General features: G+C 39.2%; 1 protein-coding gene across 1 annotated transcript in view; it reads right to left on the bottom strand.

Moving 5' to 3' along the window:
* LOC139913989 (sodium channel protein type 3 subunit alpha-like) overlaps nt 1-13,891 on the bottom strand; it is a 33,923-nt gene extending 20,032 nt beyond the window's left edge. The window contains exons 1-7 of the mRNA XM_071902164.1: nt 13,625-13,891; nt 9,754-9,872; nt 7,661-7,750; nt 6,478-6,606; nt 4,626-4,717; nt 4,131-4,373; nt 3,865-3,928 (exon numbers count right to left, since the gene is read on the bottom strand). Of these exons, the coding sequence (XP_071758265.1) occupies nt 3,865-3,928; nt 4,131-4,373; nt 4,626-4,717; nt 6,478-6,606; nt 7,661-7,750; nt 9,754-9,872; nt 13,625-13,891 (1,004 nt within the window). The remainder of the gene's footprint in view (nt 1-3,864; nt 3,929-4,130; nt 4,374-4,625; nt 4,718-6,477; nt 6,607-7,660; nt 7,751-9,753; nt 9,873-13,624) is intronic.
* Between the last annotated feature and the right edge of the window lie 1,815 nt (nt 13,892-15,706).

Genomic DNA, 15,706 nt, shown 5'->3' with positions numbered 1-15,706 from the left:
CGGCCATTTGAATGTGAGGCTTGTCATGCAATGAGATATTGCTATAAAAACAAGGCACCTGTTAGGCTAAATGTGCTAGAGGTTTCTATAGTAACTGTGCCCTGGAGACTGCTGTTGCATGTGTACATCCTGAGTTAGGCTCCTCCAGGAGAGCTGCTCGCTGTGGGATCTCCCTCCACACCAAGAGCCTCCACAACCAGCCTCAAACACTTTGGATGGCTGTTTGCTGTTTGCACTGAGAATGCCATACTGTGTGGCCACCCCAATGTTTTTCTTTTTCTCTGTACACCCTACAATGCATTACTAACATTTTCACCATCTCTCTTAAGCACTTCTTGAAAACAAAAGCTATTTCTGAGACAATGAAATCCTACACAGTCCTCCCCCAAAACTGAGGAATAGCTCTCTGCCTTTTGCCTGCCATTACATTTTTTTTCTTAAGCTTTCATAAAAGACAAACATCATCTGATGTAATGAAAAGCCACACAGAGGCTATGTACTTTCATACAGCCTGTGTCAGATTGCATAAGGGGAGTTTTACTTTACAGGTGGAGTCCATTTAACAGTATGGGTCTGGGCTGTGTAAGAGTTTTGGGAACATCACCATACTACTCTGATGCACTTTGATCCGGCGTTTATGAAAACTAAAACGTTTAAATTATTTATACGGGGGATCTTTTACAGTGTACCAGGAAGTGCTTGCACTTTGTGTAACAGAACGGCAGACAGCATCTGTCAAATGCAGCAAGGGATATTTGGATTTAATCCTAAATAATTTCCATTCTATGGAGGGTGGGGGCTGGCTTTAAGATGTGAAGGGGATAAGCATTCGTCTGAAATCTACAGTAGGCATGATAAGGAACAGCCAGGACCTTTGAGCAAACAATTTACCACAGACTTGTTAACCATCTAGGCTCAAAATGTCGTTTGAGTGTCTGTGTGTTTTTGTATGCGCATTTGTGTCTTTGTGTGTATATATGTGTGTGCACATGCATGCCTGTGTGTGTGTCTGTGTGTGACTGTGTGTGTGAGTCATCATAATGTATCCAAAGCTTTAATTTGGAAATCTACTCAGGGATTACTTGTTGGAATACACTCAAAAGATTAAGCATCCTCTATGTTTTACGTCCTCCCTCCTGACCTGCTTAATATCTTGCCTCCATGACTAGCCTAAAAAAAAAGGTCCAGCTAAAACGTAACAGAAGTTTAAAGGCTGTCTTGGTCATTTCGCTAACCAAAACATAAGCAACTCTAACGTTTCTTTGACCCAGAACCTGGCCTCCCTGCAAATCTCTGCCATAAACCTGTGCCATTCTGTCCTCGATTTGATGATAATCTAAATGCTGACATAAATAACATACTCTACGGCAGAACAGCCTTAAAATTAAAGGGAGAAAAAAAGGACTAATCCTTGTTGTTCTCTTATTGTCCAAACAGCCATTATCAGGGCTTAAAGCAAAAAAACATTCTGAGCCTGAAATGTTCCTGACTGATTGGGGGGGGGGGGGTAGTCAGCACACTACACTTATTTCTCCATTTCTCTATAAAACTAGTCCAATAACAAGAACAACGAAAACAATTGACACATTTCTCTGCTGAATGAATGAATATTCAACACACAGAATTATTAATCTATAAACCTAGTGCAATAAGGATAACTGTGGAGCCCCCCAGGGGTCACCTGGTACAAAAAAAATGATGCGGAAATCAGTGGGCACGGTTTTCTTACAATGTACTCCTAAACCGTGCCCACGGATTAGTAACCCATGCGCACAGATTTGTAATATCATGTGTTAGGTCTGGGATTTACCTCATGTGGAAAGAGCACTTTCTTTCTGCTGGCTGAGCACACAGTGCAGAACAAACACCCGGTTCCCTTAATTTGTCGCACCAAGTGTCAAACGGTTTATTCAATCCATACCTATCGCCGTTTGTTTTTTACTCCTGTCTCAGTGACGCGTGTATCTTCACCAGCTTTCATAAACTTCGTTCCCATATTTCAGCTGTGCTACACCACGGAATCGGTGCTACATTGTGATAGAAAGTAGCTTGCTGTTCATTGGATAAAAAAAAAACTTGCTCGCATTCCATTGGTAAATGTAAAATATTGCTTTGCTTCGCTGAATATGATTGGATAAAACGCATCAAAAACAAAAACACACGTGGAGTGAGTTGTTTTTTTTTTGTCGAAAATAGTTTGTGAATCTAAAACGTCCATATGCCGGAAGTCCGGCACCTGGAGGTCCGGAGGTCTTTAAGTCCTGCATTATAAAACCCATTAGAGACTGACAAAAAGATTAAAATTCAGATGTGAATGAAACTGGATGTGGAGCATGAGTATCCGTGCTCTACATTGTTAGAGCTCCTCAAAAGCCAGAAATACAACAAATAGAAAACGTCAAATTGCAGCAATTTGTAGGTAAACTCTGGGACAGCTGGATAAGTCAAATCGGAGATAGTCTGATCTTACTGACCTACTACTATTTCAGCGAGTTTAATGACGTCATTTCCCCCCGAATGCCCTCAAATGTATCCTCTTTTCCCTCTGACTTGAACACAAATTATTGAATCAGATTTTCCTTCTTGGGAGATTAAGTTCTTGTGTTTTTATGGGGGGGGGGGGGGGGGTGTTACTGAGCAAGATTAACAACTACAGAGTTTGCTGCGCTCTGATGTCTGCAAAAAATGAGTAACTACTTCCACTGTGTGTATGCTTTTTCCATTAAATCATTAAAATACTATACTAATACTAGCTTAATCCCATGGCTAAAAAGTCTCATAAAAAAGTAAACCATGTGCAGCAGACTTTGATATTAGCAATACAAACTCAACTTCCCTACCAAAGGTTAATATCTTCATCTTTTTCTGTTATTTGCGATCATCCATTATCTTATATCATTAACAAGAACACCTAATGGAAGAGCCATTTGTTGAAACCGTAGGATTTCAGATTCACACAGATGGGTATTTAGTTCACTATAACCCTTGAACTGGGCCTGGCATGGGCCGAGTCATCCTGTTGTGCTTGTTTCAAAAGCATTTGGATTTATAGGATTAATCAGTGCGTAGGCTGAGTAGCAATATTTGGATGGTTACACACTGTGCCTTTGATTGGGAACAAAGTCCATCACTCCACAGATAAAATATCATCTATGCATCATGTCTACTTTTTTCTGATATCTCAGTTGAAAAGGCTAGACGCTTTTCTTGGATGAAAATTAAATCAGCAAGCAACGTCTTCACCAGATAGAAGTTTTATGTTGGAAGCAACTGAATTAAACAGTTAGTGTCTGACATAGTGAAGTGTTTCTGGTGCATTACCAAGACCGCAGAGCTCCAAGACATCAGTACAGTACCTCATCCCAACAATAACAGAATATCCATCCGAGGTGATCCTGTCTGCTCCGGTTAACCTAATCGTGTCATGGAGCTTTTGAGATGATGAAATCTCAAAAGACCCCCCTCTCTCCAGCTGGCAACTCCATGTTTCACAGTAAAGGGTTCCAGCGGAGCCGGGGCGATTAACCACACCACATGTCATCTTGTGTACAGCCTCTCTCACGCTACACCCCTCCCTCTGATGAGATGCCTCTATACATTTCGTCTCTAAGTCGCAGATTGGAAATATGAAGCCGAAAGCACATCATATATTGCTGTATCTGTTGTTTTTTGTTCTAGAAACCCGTTTGTGCTGAGCCTGGCGCTGAACGAGTTCTTTGTTAAAACACATGCTCAAGCCACTGTATCCAATTATACAGATGACACGCATGGGATCAAAAGCCATTAGATGCTAAACATTTTATTGCGTAATACCCATGCACATGAGTAACAAGCATACGGGACTCGGTACGCAGGATTACTTACCCTGCATCACCTCCATATCCACATATTAAGGCATCCTTTGCTCCTTCAATTTTGTAAAAATTATCTGAAGAGAGGGGAAGAAAAAGTAAAGGAGTAGAGTATGAAGTTAAATTTATTCTACTTACTTCATTGCTTTATTCGGAAGGATAACATGGATACTGTATCAGTTGCAGCATCCAGTGCACCGTACATGTGTGTAATGTTTTATTCCAACACTTGAGTGGTGAAAGTACAGCATTTTGGGGGGTTTGTGGCAGCGGACTGACCTTCGTTGGTGAGGAAGTCCGCCCTGGAGCTCCAGGTTCTGTTGTTGCAGATGAAGGTTTCGTTGGGGTTGTAGGAGGAGTTGACGCAGTGGGAGAGGCTGCGGATGCACTTCTGTCGCAGGATCCCCATGAAGAGCTGCAGGCCGATGAGAGCGAACACGCTGAGACAGAAGACGGTCAGGATCATCACGTCTGCCAGCTTCTTCACAGACTGGATCAGAGCGCCCACGATGGTCTTCAGACCTAGATGGAGGAGACAGATATTTTAGTAACACTACCTTCCTCAATAAAGTTTCACAGCGATCTGGGAAAGGAGGATTCAATATCCTCTCAACAGTCTAAACATGGCTGAAAACTTCTTGGCCACCTTTGCCATTCGTTTACCACTGACTAGCAACATGGAAGAGACACGAAAGAGGAAATCCCCTGTTATCATAGACCAGGAGATGAGCACTTCAGACACTTCAGATGAATTTCACATTATTCTCTTCTTACCTGGGATAACCGAGATGGTTTTCAGTGCCCGTAGTACTCTGAAAGTTCTTAATGCAGAGACGTTTCCCAGGTCTACAAATTCTGTCACATATCTGGAATTTAACAGAGAAAGATTTGTTCACTTTTGCAAAGAGATTTATCAAAGTATACACATTGGGACAAATAATTATTCTTTGGGCGTCACTTATATATCGTGGGGTTCAATATATTACAGCCAAAGTGACATTTTGGGTATCTACTGAAGGCCTTTTTTAATGGCTAAAGTATCTTGGTTTCATTCAGTCATCAGTTCATTTCATCATGATTTAAAGACTGACCCAAACAAGTTTTATAATCTGGTCTCACACATAAAACACGTGAGTGACTTTATTAAAGAGGCAATAATTTTGTTGCAGAGAATGCTTCTTTTTGAAAAGGAGAGTGGACAATCTACCATCCAAAGTTTTATCAGTTGTTCAGATAGTACAGTGAAGCTGGACAGAAAAGAGAGAAGCAACAGCATAACATGAGCTGGGATTTGACCCATGAGAAAACCTGACTGATGAATTAGCCGACTGAACCACCAGGATACAGAGCAAATGAGTCAAGTTAATAACAGCATTTAGTGTGACTACACACAGTAAAACTCCTTTTATCTCGCTGTTTTCAAACAAAGCAAATGCCCTATCAGGATGATTGGTCTCGGACAATAAAGCAGCATAAATAGGTCACCTGTCTAATCCACCACCTGCATCATGGGCACTGAGTCACGGCACACGGATCTATGACCTCCACAATAGGCTTATAGGTCACGGTGTTTCAAATCACCACTGAGGACGACTGGTCATGGTCACTTTGAAATTACTAGAATATTGAAAGGAGGGATGGACATTCTGCCCATATCTAGTCATTTTAGGCTTGGGCAAAAAATGACAAGACAAGACAGAAACTGAACACTGAACCTGAACCTGAACACTTAATAATACGGTATTGATTTAACAGCCACATAGGAAAGGGCCTGTTTTTCTGTGTGTAGTTCAGATGTTTCTCTGGTAGCTGCCACACACGCATCAGCAAAATGTAGCCACTGCTAATACTAAGTAAATGTGAGTCACAGATACTGCTGCATGATGATTTATAATTCATTACAAAATTTACTTGCATTAACTTAATTCAGCAACAGTTCTTTCCCAAATGAGCAAGGCATCTTACCAAATTTAAAACATGCAGTGGCTGCCACAATTTAAGGCTAAATTTTGCCGATGTTTGTATGGCTGTAACTAGAGAAACACACCATACATTCCAGTCCCACCTTGTTTTTAGATTACTTTACAGGGTAGAGAACTGAATATTTAATAAAAAATAAGAATCATCAAGTTAAGTATTGACGCAGTGCTGGTGACAACATCGGTCTGCTTAATTGTGAATAACACAGATTTTAGACTCTCTCAGTAACACTGAAGAGCAGCTGCTTTCAGCACCACGGACAGCTGAAGAGTGTACGCACGTTTCAGACAACTCATTTATTTCCACTAAATTATAAAAGTCTGATTCAATGCATTGTCACAAAAATAACTCCTTTCCTATGTTTAATATGTCACATAAAACATATTTTGTGTTTTATGTTGCAATCTTTTACTCTCCTTAAAATAACATACAATGATTAGTTAGTGAGGCTGGACATGACGTCTTAACTACCTGAGAATATTTCTTTGTTGACTTTACTAAAGACTGTAGCGTCTACAGTACACATTACAAAGCAAAATTCTGAAATAATTCACAAGTGAAGGCAGCCAGCAAATTAATAAAAATGATCACTTTACAAAAATTGACTGTAATAACTAATATTGTAGGATAAGCAGCTGTTACTTACGCCATGACGATGACAGTGAAATCCAGCCAGTTCCATGGGTCTCTCAAGAAGGTGAACGGTCCGACACAGAATCCTCTCGCTAACATCTTTATTACTGACTCGAAAGAGTAAATGCCAGTGAATGTATACCTGGAAAATATTTTATGAAGAAGAAAAATGCAGTGTTAGCGCTGAATGAAATGATGCACAACAATTGCAAGAATTCAGAATTGATTTGAGCTTTTAAAAATAACAATCACAATCAATAAAAAGAATGATTGAAATCAGACTGAAAACAAGGTACGAAAAATGAAGCAATGCGTTATGTGCAAGCACTCTCAGTCCAGAATTCACTGAATATAATTGGGAATTTGTACTAACTTTTATTAATGAGGAGTGATGTTTTTGACAAATTGTGTGCTTTAGCAGGAGACAAAATATTATGCTTGAACAGTTTTAAATACAATAAAAAGTGTGTCTATTATGGTAAATTACACTTAAATTATTAATAAATGTTACATGTTTTAAATGCTAATATTTGTAAGCTAGGGTTTTTACAGTACAAAGAGGAAATAAATACATGCAAGTTTCAACTGATTCATCAAAAGCAAAACCAACATCTAGCAAGTTTGGGCATTTTCACCCTGCCTAATCAAGTCAAACCAAACAGAAATGCAGAAATTGCACTGGCATAGTTACCAAGTTACTAGAACTGTGCACAAGACTTTTGTGGGCCAGTGCAATATAGGAGCAAATCAGCCATGCCATGGTTCACAACGGTTGTTTTTCTTTTTTCATTTATTAAATGAAATACGGAATACACAGATTTTTTTCCCATTGAGGTGAATGTCTCTCTCCTTTTCAGTGCAGATGGCATGCTGCATGCTGAAGACCCCTGTGGCCCACGGATGATGACAATGGCCGTCATTTGGACAGCACAATATTCATGAAGATTTTTAAGCGGCAATGAGTAATTTTCATTCCACACCACATGCTTTGTTAACATTCATATGTGGCATTCTGAGTGCAGTAAACATTACATGCATCATATACTTACATGTCAAATGATTCTCCAATCACGACTGACAAAGCAACAAACCCTGGTCAAGCTCAACATTGGAACAGATGTAGCACAGTTTAAATTCCTGTCCTAGACAGATACTTTATGATCAGACAACTGAAGACAGGTTTAATATATACTTACTCTAGGTACTTGGTCCATGGTGCCGGATCAGACATTGCCATGAAACAACAGTTGGTCAATATAGTGCACATTATGAACAGGCTGAACAATGTGAAAAGGGGTTAAGGAAAAAGCATTATGAAATATAGAATTAATTTACAGTTATCATCATATCATAGTGCCACAGCAGTTTCTGTGATAAGCATGTTTTGGTCAGTGAGCCCACAATGTACAAAATAAAGGGGAAGCAACCTTTCTTTCAATGAAAATAATCCTATGGAATATATCCATTAGGATAAAATGACTGCACAAACATCCATTTGTGCAAAAGGCATTACAACTAAATAGAGATTATAGAAAATCATCAGGATAAGCAACAGCAAATTCCATTAAACATTAAACTTGGATAGTGATATCATTCTCTCTTATGAATGAATGGAACCAAAGCACAAGGGCCACTGCTATCTTTCAGAGTTGAAATAAATAGTATGGTTATCTTTGATGAGATATGTATCACATTTGATTGGAGTACAAATAGTTGTTTGTGCAGCAGAGTTTGATTGATCTCGCTTTCAATTTTAGTGCTTCAGTATGTAGATTTTCTTAAAAATTTAAGTATTAGAACATGTCAAGATAAGAACATGGACAGATCTACCATTTCAAGAAATTATGATTATTGATAGAATGAGCACTCTATCATTACCAAATTAATATCAGTTTGTATGGTTTAAGTTAATGCACCAAATTTTCTATTATCCATTATCCATTTCTATAGCAAGGGGGCCTTTGAAAGTGAAAAAAAAATGTGGGATTTGATTCCAAAATGAGATTTACACCATTTAAGAAGTGACACCTACTCTTACACAGTTATTGATAGTACAAAATAAATGCAAATTATGGTACTTTTTAAAGGATAGTAGGTAACCTACATCCTTGACTGATAAAATGACAACACCTTTACTGACTGAACCTTTTATATTTTAGAGATAGTGAATTATAGATAGAGATATTATTAAATAATGAACTTCAATTAAGGATTTTATTCCAAAATGAAAATGAATGGTGTTTTGGAAATGGGACTCTTCAAATGTAGCTCAGAGCATAATAATGTCAATTATTACTATTCATATTATTTTTCCTCCAGTTGCTGAGAATCATGGTGGATAATACTTCATATTCACACATTTTATGTGTGATAAAAGTACAAGTGTGCCAGACAGACGCTTCGTTATTGATAACATAGAAGAGATACAGTAGAAAGATTCCCTCCTGCATGCAAAGGACGAACAGTCTGTCTGAGAACTAATAGGCAGCCGTCACATGATGTAAAATCTCCTTGCTCTTATTTCATTTTGGAGATTAAAAGAGGGATATTAGGGGATTTGGTTTGCGATGCCAGAGAGGAACATTACAAAGCTGTTTCAAAAATGAGACTATGGAAAAATCCAATAGAATCTTAAGGGGGAAATCGGTAAATATTATAAATTGGCTTATCTTCTCCAGAATGGGATGCAGGGAGTGGCTGTTACACTTTTTTGTGGCATGAAATTAATATCTTGCTAGGAGCATTTTCAGAGGGTTTTGTTTTCAACAAAGCTGCCTGATACGTAAGATAATCTTCATGTTATCACAAAAGCCAGGATATACTGACATTAATGCTCACTTTGAAGTGAAACACAATTTGAATGGTTGTCAAAAACTTATAGGTGAGGCAAAGCAACACTTGACTACCTGTACAACACTGTAAATGTTGATGTATCACTCTCAAGACATATATTCTGTATGCTTATACTTCTTACTATTATCTATTTAAAAAATTCTTCATCATTGTCATTTTTCTCAAGCCTTTTCCCAGAAAAGGGTGGCGAGCCACTATTACATTATCCCTAATTTCATTAATCTGTTTATCCATCAACTAACTAATTAAAGTGACAGGTAATGTGATCTAATGCCAACAAAGAAAGACCAACCTGGCTTGCTTCCCCAAACAATGACATCATTATTTTACATAATTTAGAGTATGATCAGTCATTACATCACTAGTGTGTGCAGCTGTGCTCGTGGCACAGGCAGTGGCAGGCAGAGACACAGGTACTGGAAATCAGAAAGGATATGAATGGACTAAAACTTTTATGGCGATTGATCTGATGAAGTGAAATGGCGTAAATATGTAAAGCGCAGACGTGGCACTGAATCGGAAGATGGCCTTCCCTTTGTTAAGTACTATAAAAGTCTGCAGGGGAAACAGAAAAAAACACAAATCATTAGTGACAAAATCACATCTTTTAAACATCGTTTATAGCAATCAGTTAATCTATGTATTACATGGTACCATTATAAAGAGGTGTAGAAAAAGTCATACTGTAAATAAGTTATTCTTTTCCCTTCCCAAAATAACTTTCCTACCATGTCAATGCACATTTAGATCAATGAATGAAACTGCTGGGAAACCAAACAGCAGCTCTAAGCAGCAGTTCAACTGTTTCCTTTGACCAGCAGGGCTGATAACACAGCCGCTGCGTTGAGTCTACGACTTTGTCTACCATCTGTGTTGACATCCACTTTAAGCACTTTTGCCTCCAAGAAAGCAGGGCACTATTGTCAACACACTGAGTGAGCGGGGCCAGTTGAGATAATGGAGGCAACTCCAATGCGGGCTGAACCTCTCGAACAGATGTGGCATTTATTTAAATATTTTTTCGTCTTTGGATAATCCTCCCATCCAGCAGCGCTTCACATGCCAAAACAAAGAGACCCTGAGAATGACTGCCACGTCCTTTTTCATCTCTCCATAAGCGGCCCATTAATGGGCAGAGGCCTGATCTACCGACTCTGCAAATCAAAACTTGCTAATCCCATTCAGCGTCCACTAAGAGGTCTGAGGGCTCATCTTAACTAACTGCTCTAAAATGCCACTTGGAGAATTCAGTGAAAAACCTTGATTCATCTGAAGGGTCACTGACATATCATGTTCACAAGTCCTGGGGATAGTTTTACTGATCATTGATGTATTCAAATGTATCAGAGTGTATCAGCAATACAATAGGGACAGGGTAAATTAAATCTATGTCTGAGTTGAGTAATGAAGCTGTTGATGCTGATGCTGATGATTTGCCAGCAATTTGTCATCAGTTACAATTTTGCACCACCAATAACCATTTTCTGAGATCGTACCAGGATATTGATGACCGCTTGAAGATATTATAACACCTCCCCTGGTAAATGACACCAACAATCTTGAGATAATTAGTTTCTTATGTTATCAAAAAATAAGATGAACTGACAAATCTCACTTTTCTTTAACTACCATTTGTCTTGTGCTTTCCCAGAAAGAAAACAGTACAAGGCCTGTACAACAAGGCCTGTTCTGAGAGGGAATATAAAGAGATCATTTTCTTCTATGGCACTGGCATCTGTGATGTGAAAATGATTAGATGTATTATTGATTTAATCCCCCCTTCTAAAAGATGCACAAAGTAATGCAATTTCAGTAATGTCCCTGCCTCAATTGGCTGTAGATTACTTTAGATAACAACAACAACAAAAATCCCTCTCTGGTACTACAGATAACTGCTGGCGTTCAAAGCTATCATCAGATACAATTACTGGACAAAGAAAGATAATATACCGCCACTACAATCCATATAAGTTTACTGAGCCTTGGTTCATTTGTGTCAAAGTACAACACTTTAGCTGAAAATGGAGACAAAATAGCTCAAACATGTCTTCAAGTCAATTCATCAACTACCAGTAATATTTTATAAATAAATTGACTAGTAACAACAAATCAATGTACATTGCGTTTTCATTTATGTAACCGTGGCCAAAGTAGTTCCATCAGTTACAGTACTTTCCCTCAACAGATGTCACAGCCATTAATAAAATACATGTGACTAATATTCACCAGTGAGGCTTCTCAAATACTAGAGCTACTCTCAGCCATGTAAATCTGTTTCACACCATAAAAGCACCTATAGGATGACAGCAGTTTCTACACTTGGGATGTCAAAATGTCATCATGTTACTTATTTGTCAATTCCCCCACAGTATTGCTATTCTGAAATAGGAATTTAGGCCTGAAGAGAGTCACTTATGCCCGCCAAGAAATATAATGGTTTAATCAGGCAACAGTTATGACTCTTTACGAACATGAGAAAAAATTCTGCCATAACAAGGAATTTTGAGCCTTGATAACAGGATCAAAACCCATCCCTTTAAATTAGAAACCCAAATGAGGCTTGCAGTTTGGAAGTATAGAATAAAGCATGTGTCAAATAAATCATGTATTCACCCACACTTATAATGTGATGGATCTGACTACTGCAAGCTGTTTGCAAGATGAATCAAACGAAAAGCACTGAACAGTCATTGTAGATCTATTCACTGCCATTTAATGTTGACAAATTGAGTGACAAATCTTCACTATCTTTGACCATTTCACTCAGGTGCCCGTAAGGACTGAATTTGTTCTCTGCCGATAGACACAAATGAGCCAAAGTGACAATATCTGTTTTCCAGTCAATAGTGATCATCCCTGTAGATTTCTGCAGAAAAGGAACAGTTCTTGGCATCAGGAAAGCAAATCATTTTGTGTTTTGGATCACACTGAACTTTAGAAATCAGTATGGGTCTTCAACATTAAACTTACATTAGCCTGATGAACAAATGTTCTCTTGCATTTATAGGTTACGGTGGACTGGAATTTGTAACTTCACAGGAAGTGTTTTTGAAACCTGTTTCTTTCAATGGCTATTGAGGAAAGAGGTGGTGCAAAATGCTGCTGACGTCACAGTCCTTTTAAGTAAATTTGCTGAACTTCAAATGTAAAAGTTGATTGCAACAACAACAAAAAGTAACGCTGTCGTACCCTGAGCTGGTTCAGTGTTTAAGTTCCCACCTCTGGAGCCACCTGAGCCCCGACTGGCTAAGGATCAAATTTCACCATAGCTTTTTCTCCTGTGCCTCCCCTATACTTTGTCTCCCTCACTCAACTGCCTAAGGAAATATAAGATGCTAAAAGGTGAGTGGCCTGTCCGCTTTCCTTCTAAAACGAAAAGAAATAGCATCTCCAACAGCAGTTTTTTCTTTGTTCCATCCATGGTAAGCTAATGTAGGTACCTGTTACCAACACATAGTGGTCAGACAGGTTAGTTTGTAGTTTGTTATGCTCCACCTTGATTTCAAGGTAAACTGTGGAGGGTCCGGTAGAGCTTCATCTATTATCAGGTACTTAAACGCACAGTATGTAATTTCTGCCGCTAGGGGTCTCTCAATCAAAACAATAACAAAACGTAACGACGTAGTTTGATGACGTCGTGAAGTAGCGTGGGATCATGGGAGTTTTTTTACGGGGACAGCTTCGGCGACAGAACGCGCAGCAAACGGGAATGAATAATCGTGATCCATAACGAGTGAGCAATAAAAACAATAGAATGAAAAAAACAACAGAGTGGCTAGAGTGGCTAGCTAGCTAGTTCGCCGACTTCCTTCCTCACTCTCTGACGTATCATCTGGTGTTTCCCGTGTTTCCCCGGAAGTTAGGGGGTAAAGGGGATATGACGCCATTGACAGGCGACCAAATGAAACGCACCGTTACCTTGAATAAAATTACGGATTTCTCTGGGTTTGAACATTGTTGGAAACATTTGGGATAATGTAAGTACACAACTCAAAAAAAAATATAACATAGGTCTAGTCGTTTTTAGATATTTTAATGCGGAAATGTTACATATTATACCTTTAAGCAGCTTATATCTTTTAGGAATTGCCTGGATTGGAATGTAACTAGTGTATATACCTGAACCCCCTATGAACCCTCCACCCACACCAACACATACACATACACACACACACACATATCAACACACAAGTACACCTTCACACTTACTTCTTGTCCAAACACACAAATATGCACATGCATGTCCATGATAACACATCCATACCCCTCCCACCCACACACACACATACACACACTGAAACTCTCACCCTCTGGTTCTTGAAGTAAAAAGGATCGATGTCATCCAGTGGTACCCCAACAAGTTCTGCAGGGATGTCACCATAGATGCGTGGGAGCTGCTTGCCTGCCTCCAGGTCGGCCCTGGGTTTGGGCAGCTCCACGTTCCCCAGATCCTCCTGGTAATCCTTGGCGTTCTTGGCCTGCTCCTCCGCAATCCGCTGCTCGAGGGCAGCCAAGGATTCGCGAGTGAACCGCCGCAAGCCATCAGGACCCGTTGGTAACAGCATGGCTGCCATCTTTTCATCCTGATTCTCCTGTACTAGAATTTACTTACAGCTACAGGTGGGGCAGAATGAGTGAGGACAAAGGAAAAAAGCAGAGATGGGAGATGGGAGAAAATAAGTAATCTAATTCACTTTTCAATATCTTGCACATAAAACCTTGCGAAAAAAACAACAACATTCTGTAGCTTCATTGATTGGCATTCTTAGTTCTAATAAGTTCACAACACAGTTCGCCATCCAAAATGCTATCTTCACTGCAGTGGTTAGCACAGAAAATTAAAAGTATCTTTAACAACATCCAGTGTAAACTTTGTGATTTGAGCATGGAATGGAATGCAACCCCAATGAAAAGTTAGCTTCACAAAAGCAAACATTTATACAGTTACATGGTTTGCAAATGACTTGAAATGAGCATTTGGCAATGAAAACATCTTGCCAGAGGAGGAAAACTCAAGAAGAAAAGATAATGCTTGTGTGTTAAATGTGTGTTCTGTTTCCATCCTGTTTCTCTTAACTTTGTACAAAATTCCTTTGAAGAGCGTTACCATCAGCACCATCACTGAATAGTGATGGTGCTGAATGTATGCCATAGTAAGAAAAGAGGTGTGCCAAAATCACATATCAGAAAGCTGTTATGATCTTGTGCTTCATATCTAAAAAAAAAAAAAAAAGGTAATTCAAGTAAATATGTCAATTTAACAAAGAGGATGTAGTTCTGCTTCCATTTATCTCATAGCTCCACATCAATGGAGCTGAACTGAATATTGAGGCAAGTATGGGAGAAATCAAACTTACATTGCATTAAATGTCTACAGTGAAGTAGCAAGCAGCAAGAAAGACAATAAGCATATGAAACTAGTGACCCTTTTATCCATCAATGGATTGCACTGTGATCTGTACTACTGTAACAAAGGTCAAAATTTTTCATATTCGTTTAACAGGTGAAAACAAAAAGCCATCAGAATTGTCTATGCTCTCTGGAGTTGATTTCCCTGAGACTTCTGCAGATCAAGTCCAGTACTTAGAGCATGAAAGTGGTTCTGTAAAAATGTAGTCTGATGGGGATCTGCAAGTAATCTGAATGTCTGATTCACGGAAAGTATGTAATTAATGAACACAGAAGCTGAACCACAGGAAATAGTGAATATTTTAAGTGTTTTGTGAGGAAAGGCTAATGGTCACATCATGGAATGTGTAGCGTTGCTAGATGACATATACGTCTCCATCACGGAAGCTCTCTCATGTTCACTATTTCGAACTTTGCATGAATGCGATATTTAAAGCTTAAGTCAAAAGCCGGATTGCCTCTGATTTTCTGATTGGAAGACGATAGAGAGGGAGCTCCAGTGCATATGCAGGGACAGAGACATGATTTAAGTTCTTTACCACTGACCAATGCCAGCTTCCTGTTATCCAACTGTCTCTGTCAAACTAGGGCAACCATAGTTCTCAGTCAGAGGGATTAAGTCCACAGTCGCTTGCTCTGACCAGGGGTTTTCACCAGCACACTGATTTGGGATGGTGATCTCATGCCGTTTGCCTCCACTGAACTGGATGAAACCGCAGGGTCAACCTTAGCAATCTTAAAGATGCAAAGTGTAGGCTTTGGAAAGCATCAGTGAATTTCTGTGGCATTACTTGTGATGACATGAACTGATGCTATCAAAAAGTGACTGTCACTGTTACAAAATGTAGTCTCTATGATCTCCTCCATGCTTTCATTTGGTCAAGTCTGGGATTTTTTGCACTTGATTCCCCTTGAAATCAGAGGAAACTACTACTAAGGTAGACTGATTGCAATCAAGAGCAGTGGGGAGGGGAAATAAT

This window comes from Centroberyx gerrardi, chromosome 13 (assembly GCF_048128805.1).
Source record: "Centroberyx gerrardi isolate f3 chromosome 13, fCenGer3.hap1.cur.20231027, whole genome shotgun sequence".
Classification (NCBI taxonomy): domain Eukaryota; kingdom Metazoa; phylum Chordata; class Actinopteri; order Beryciformes; family Berycidae; genus Centroberyx; species Centroberyx gerrardi.
Note: the sequence above shows the minus strand (reverse complement) of the source record. Positions and strands in the feature narration are given on the sequence as shown.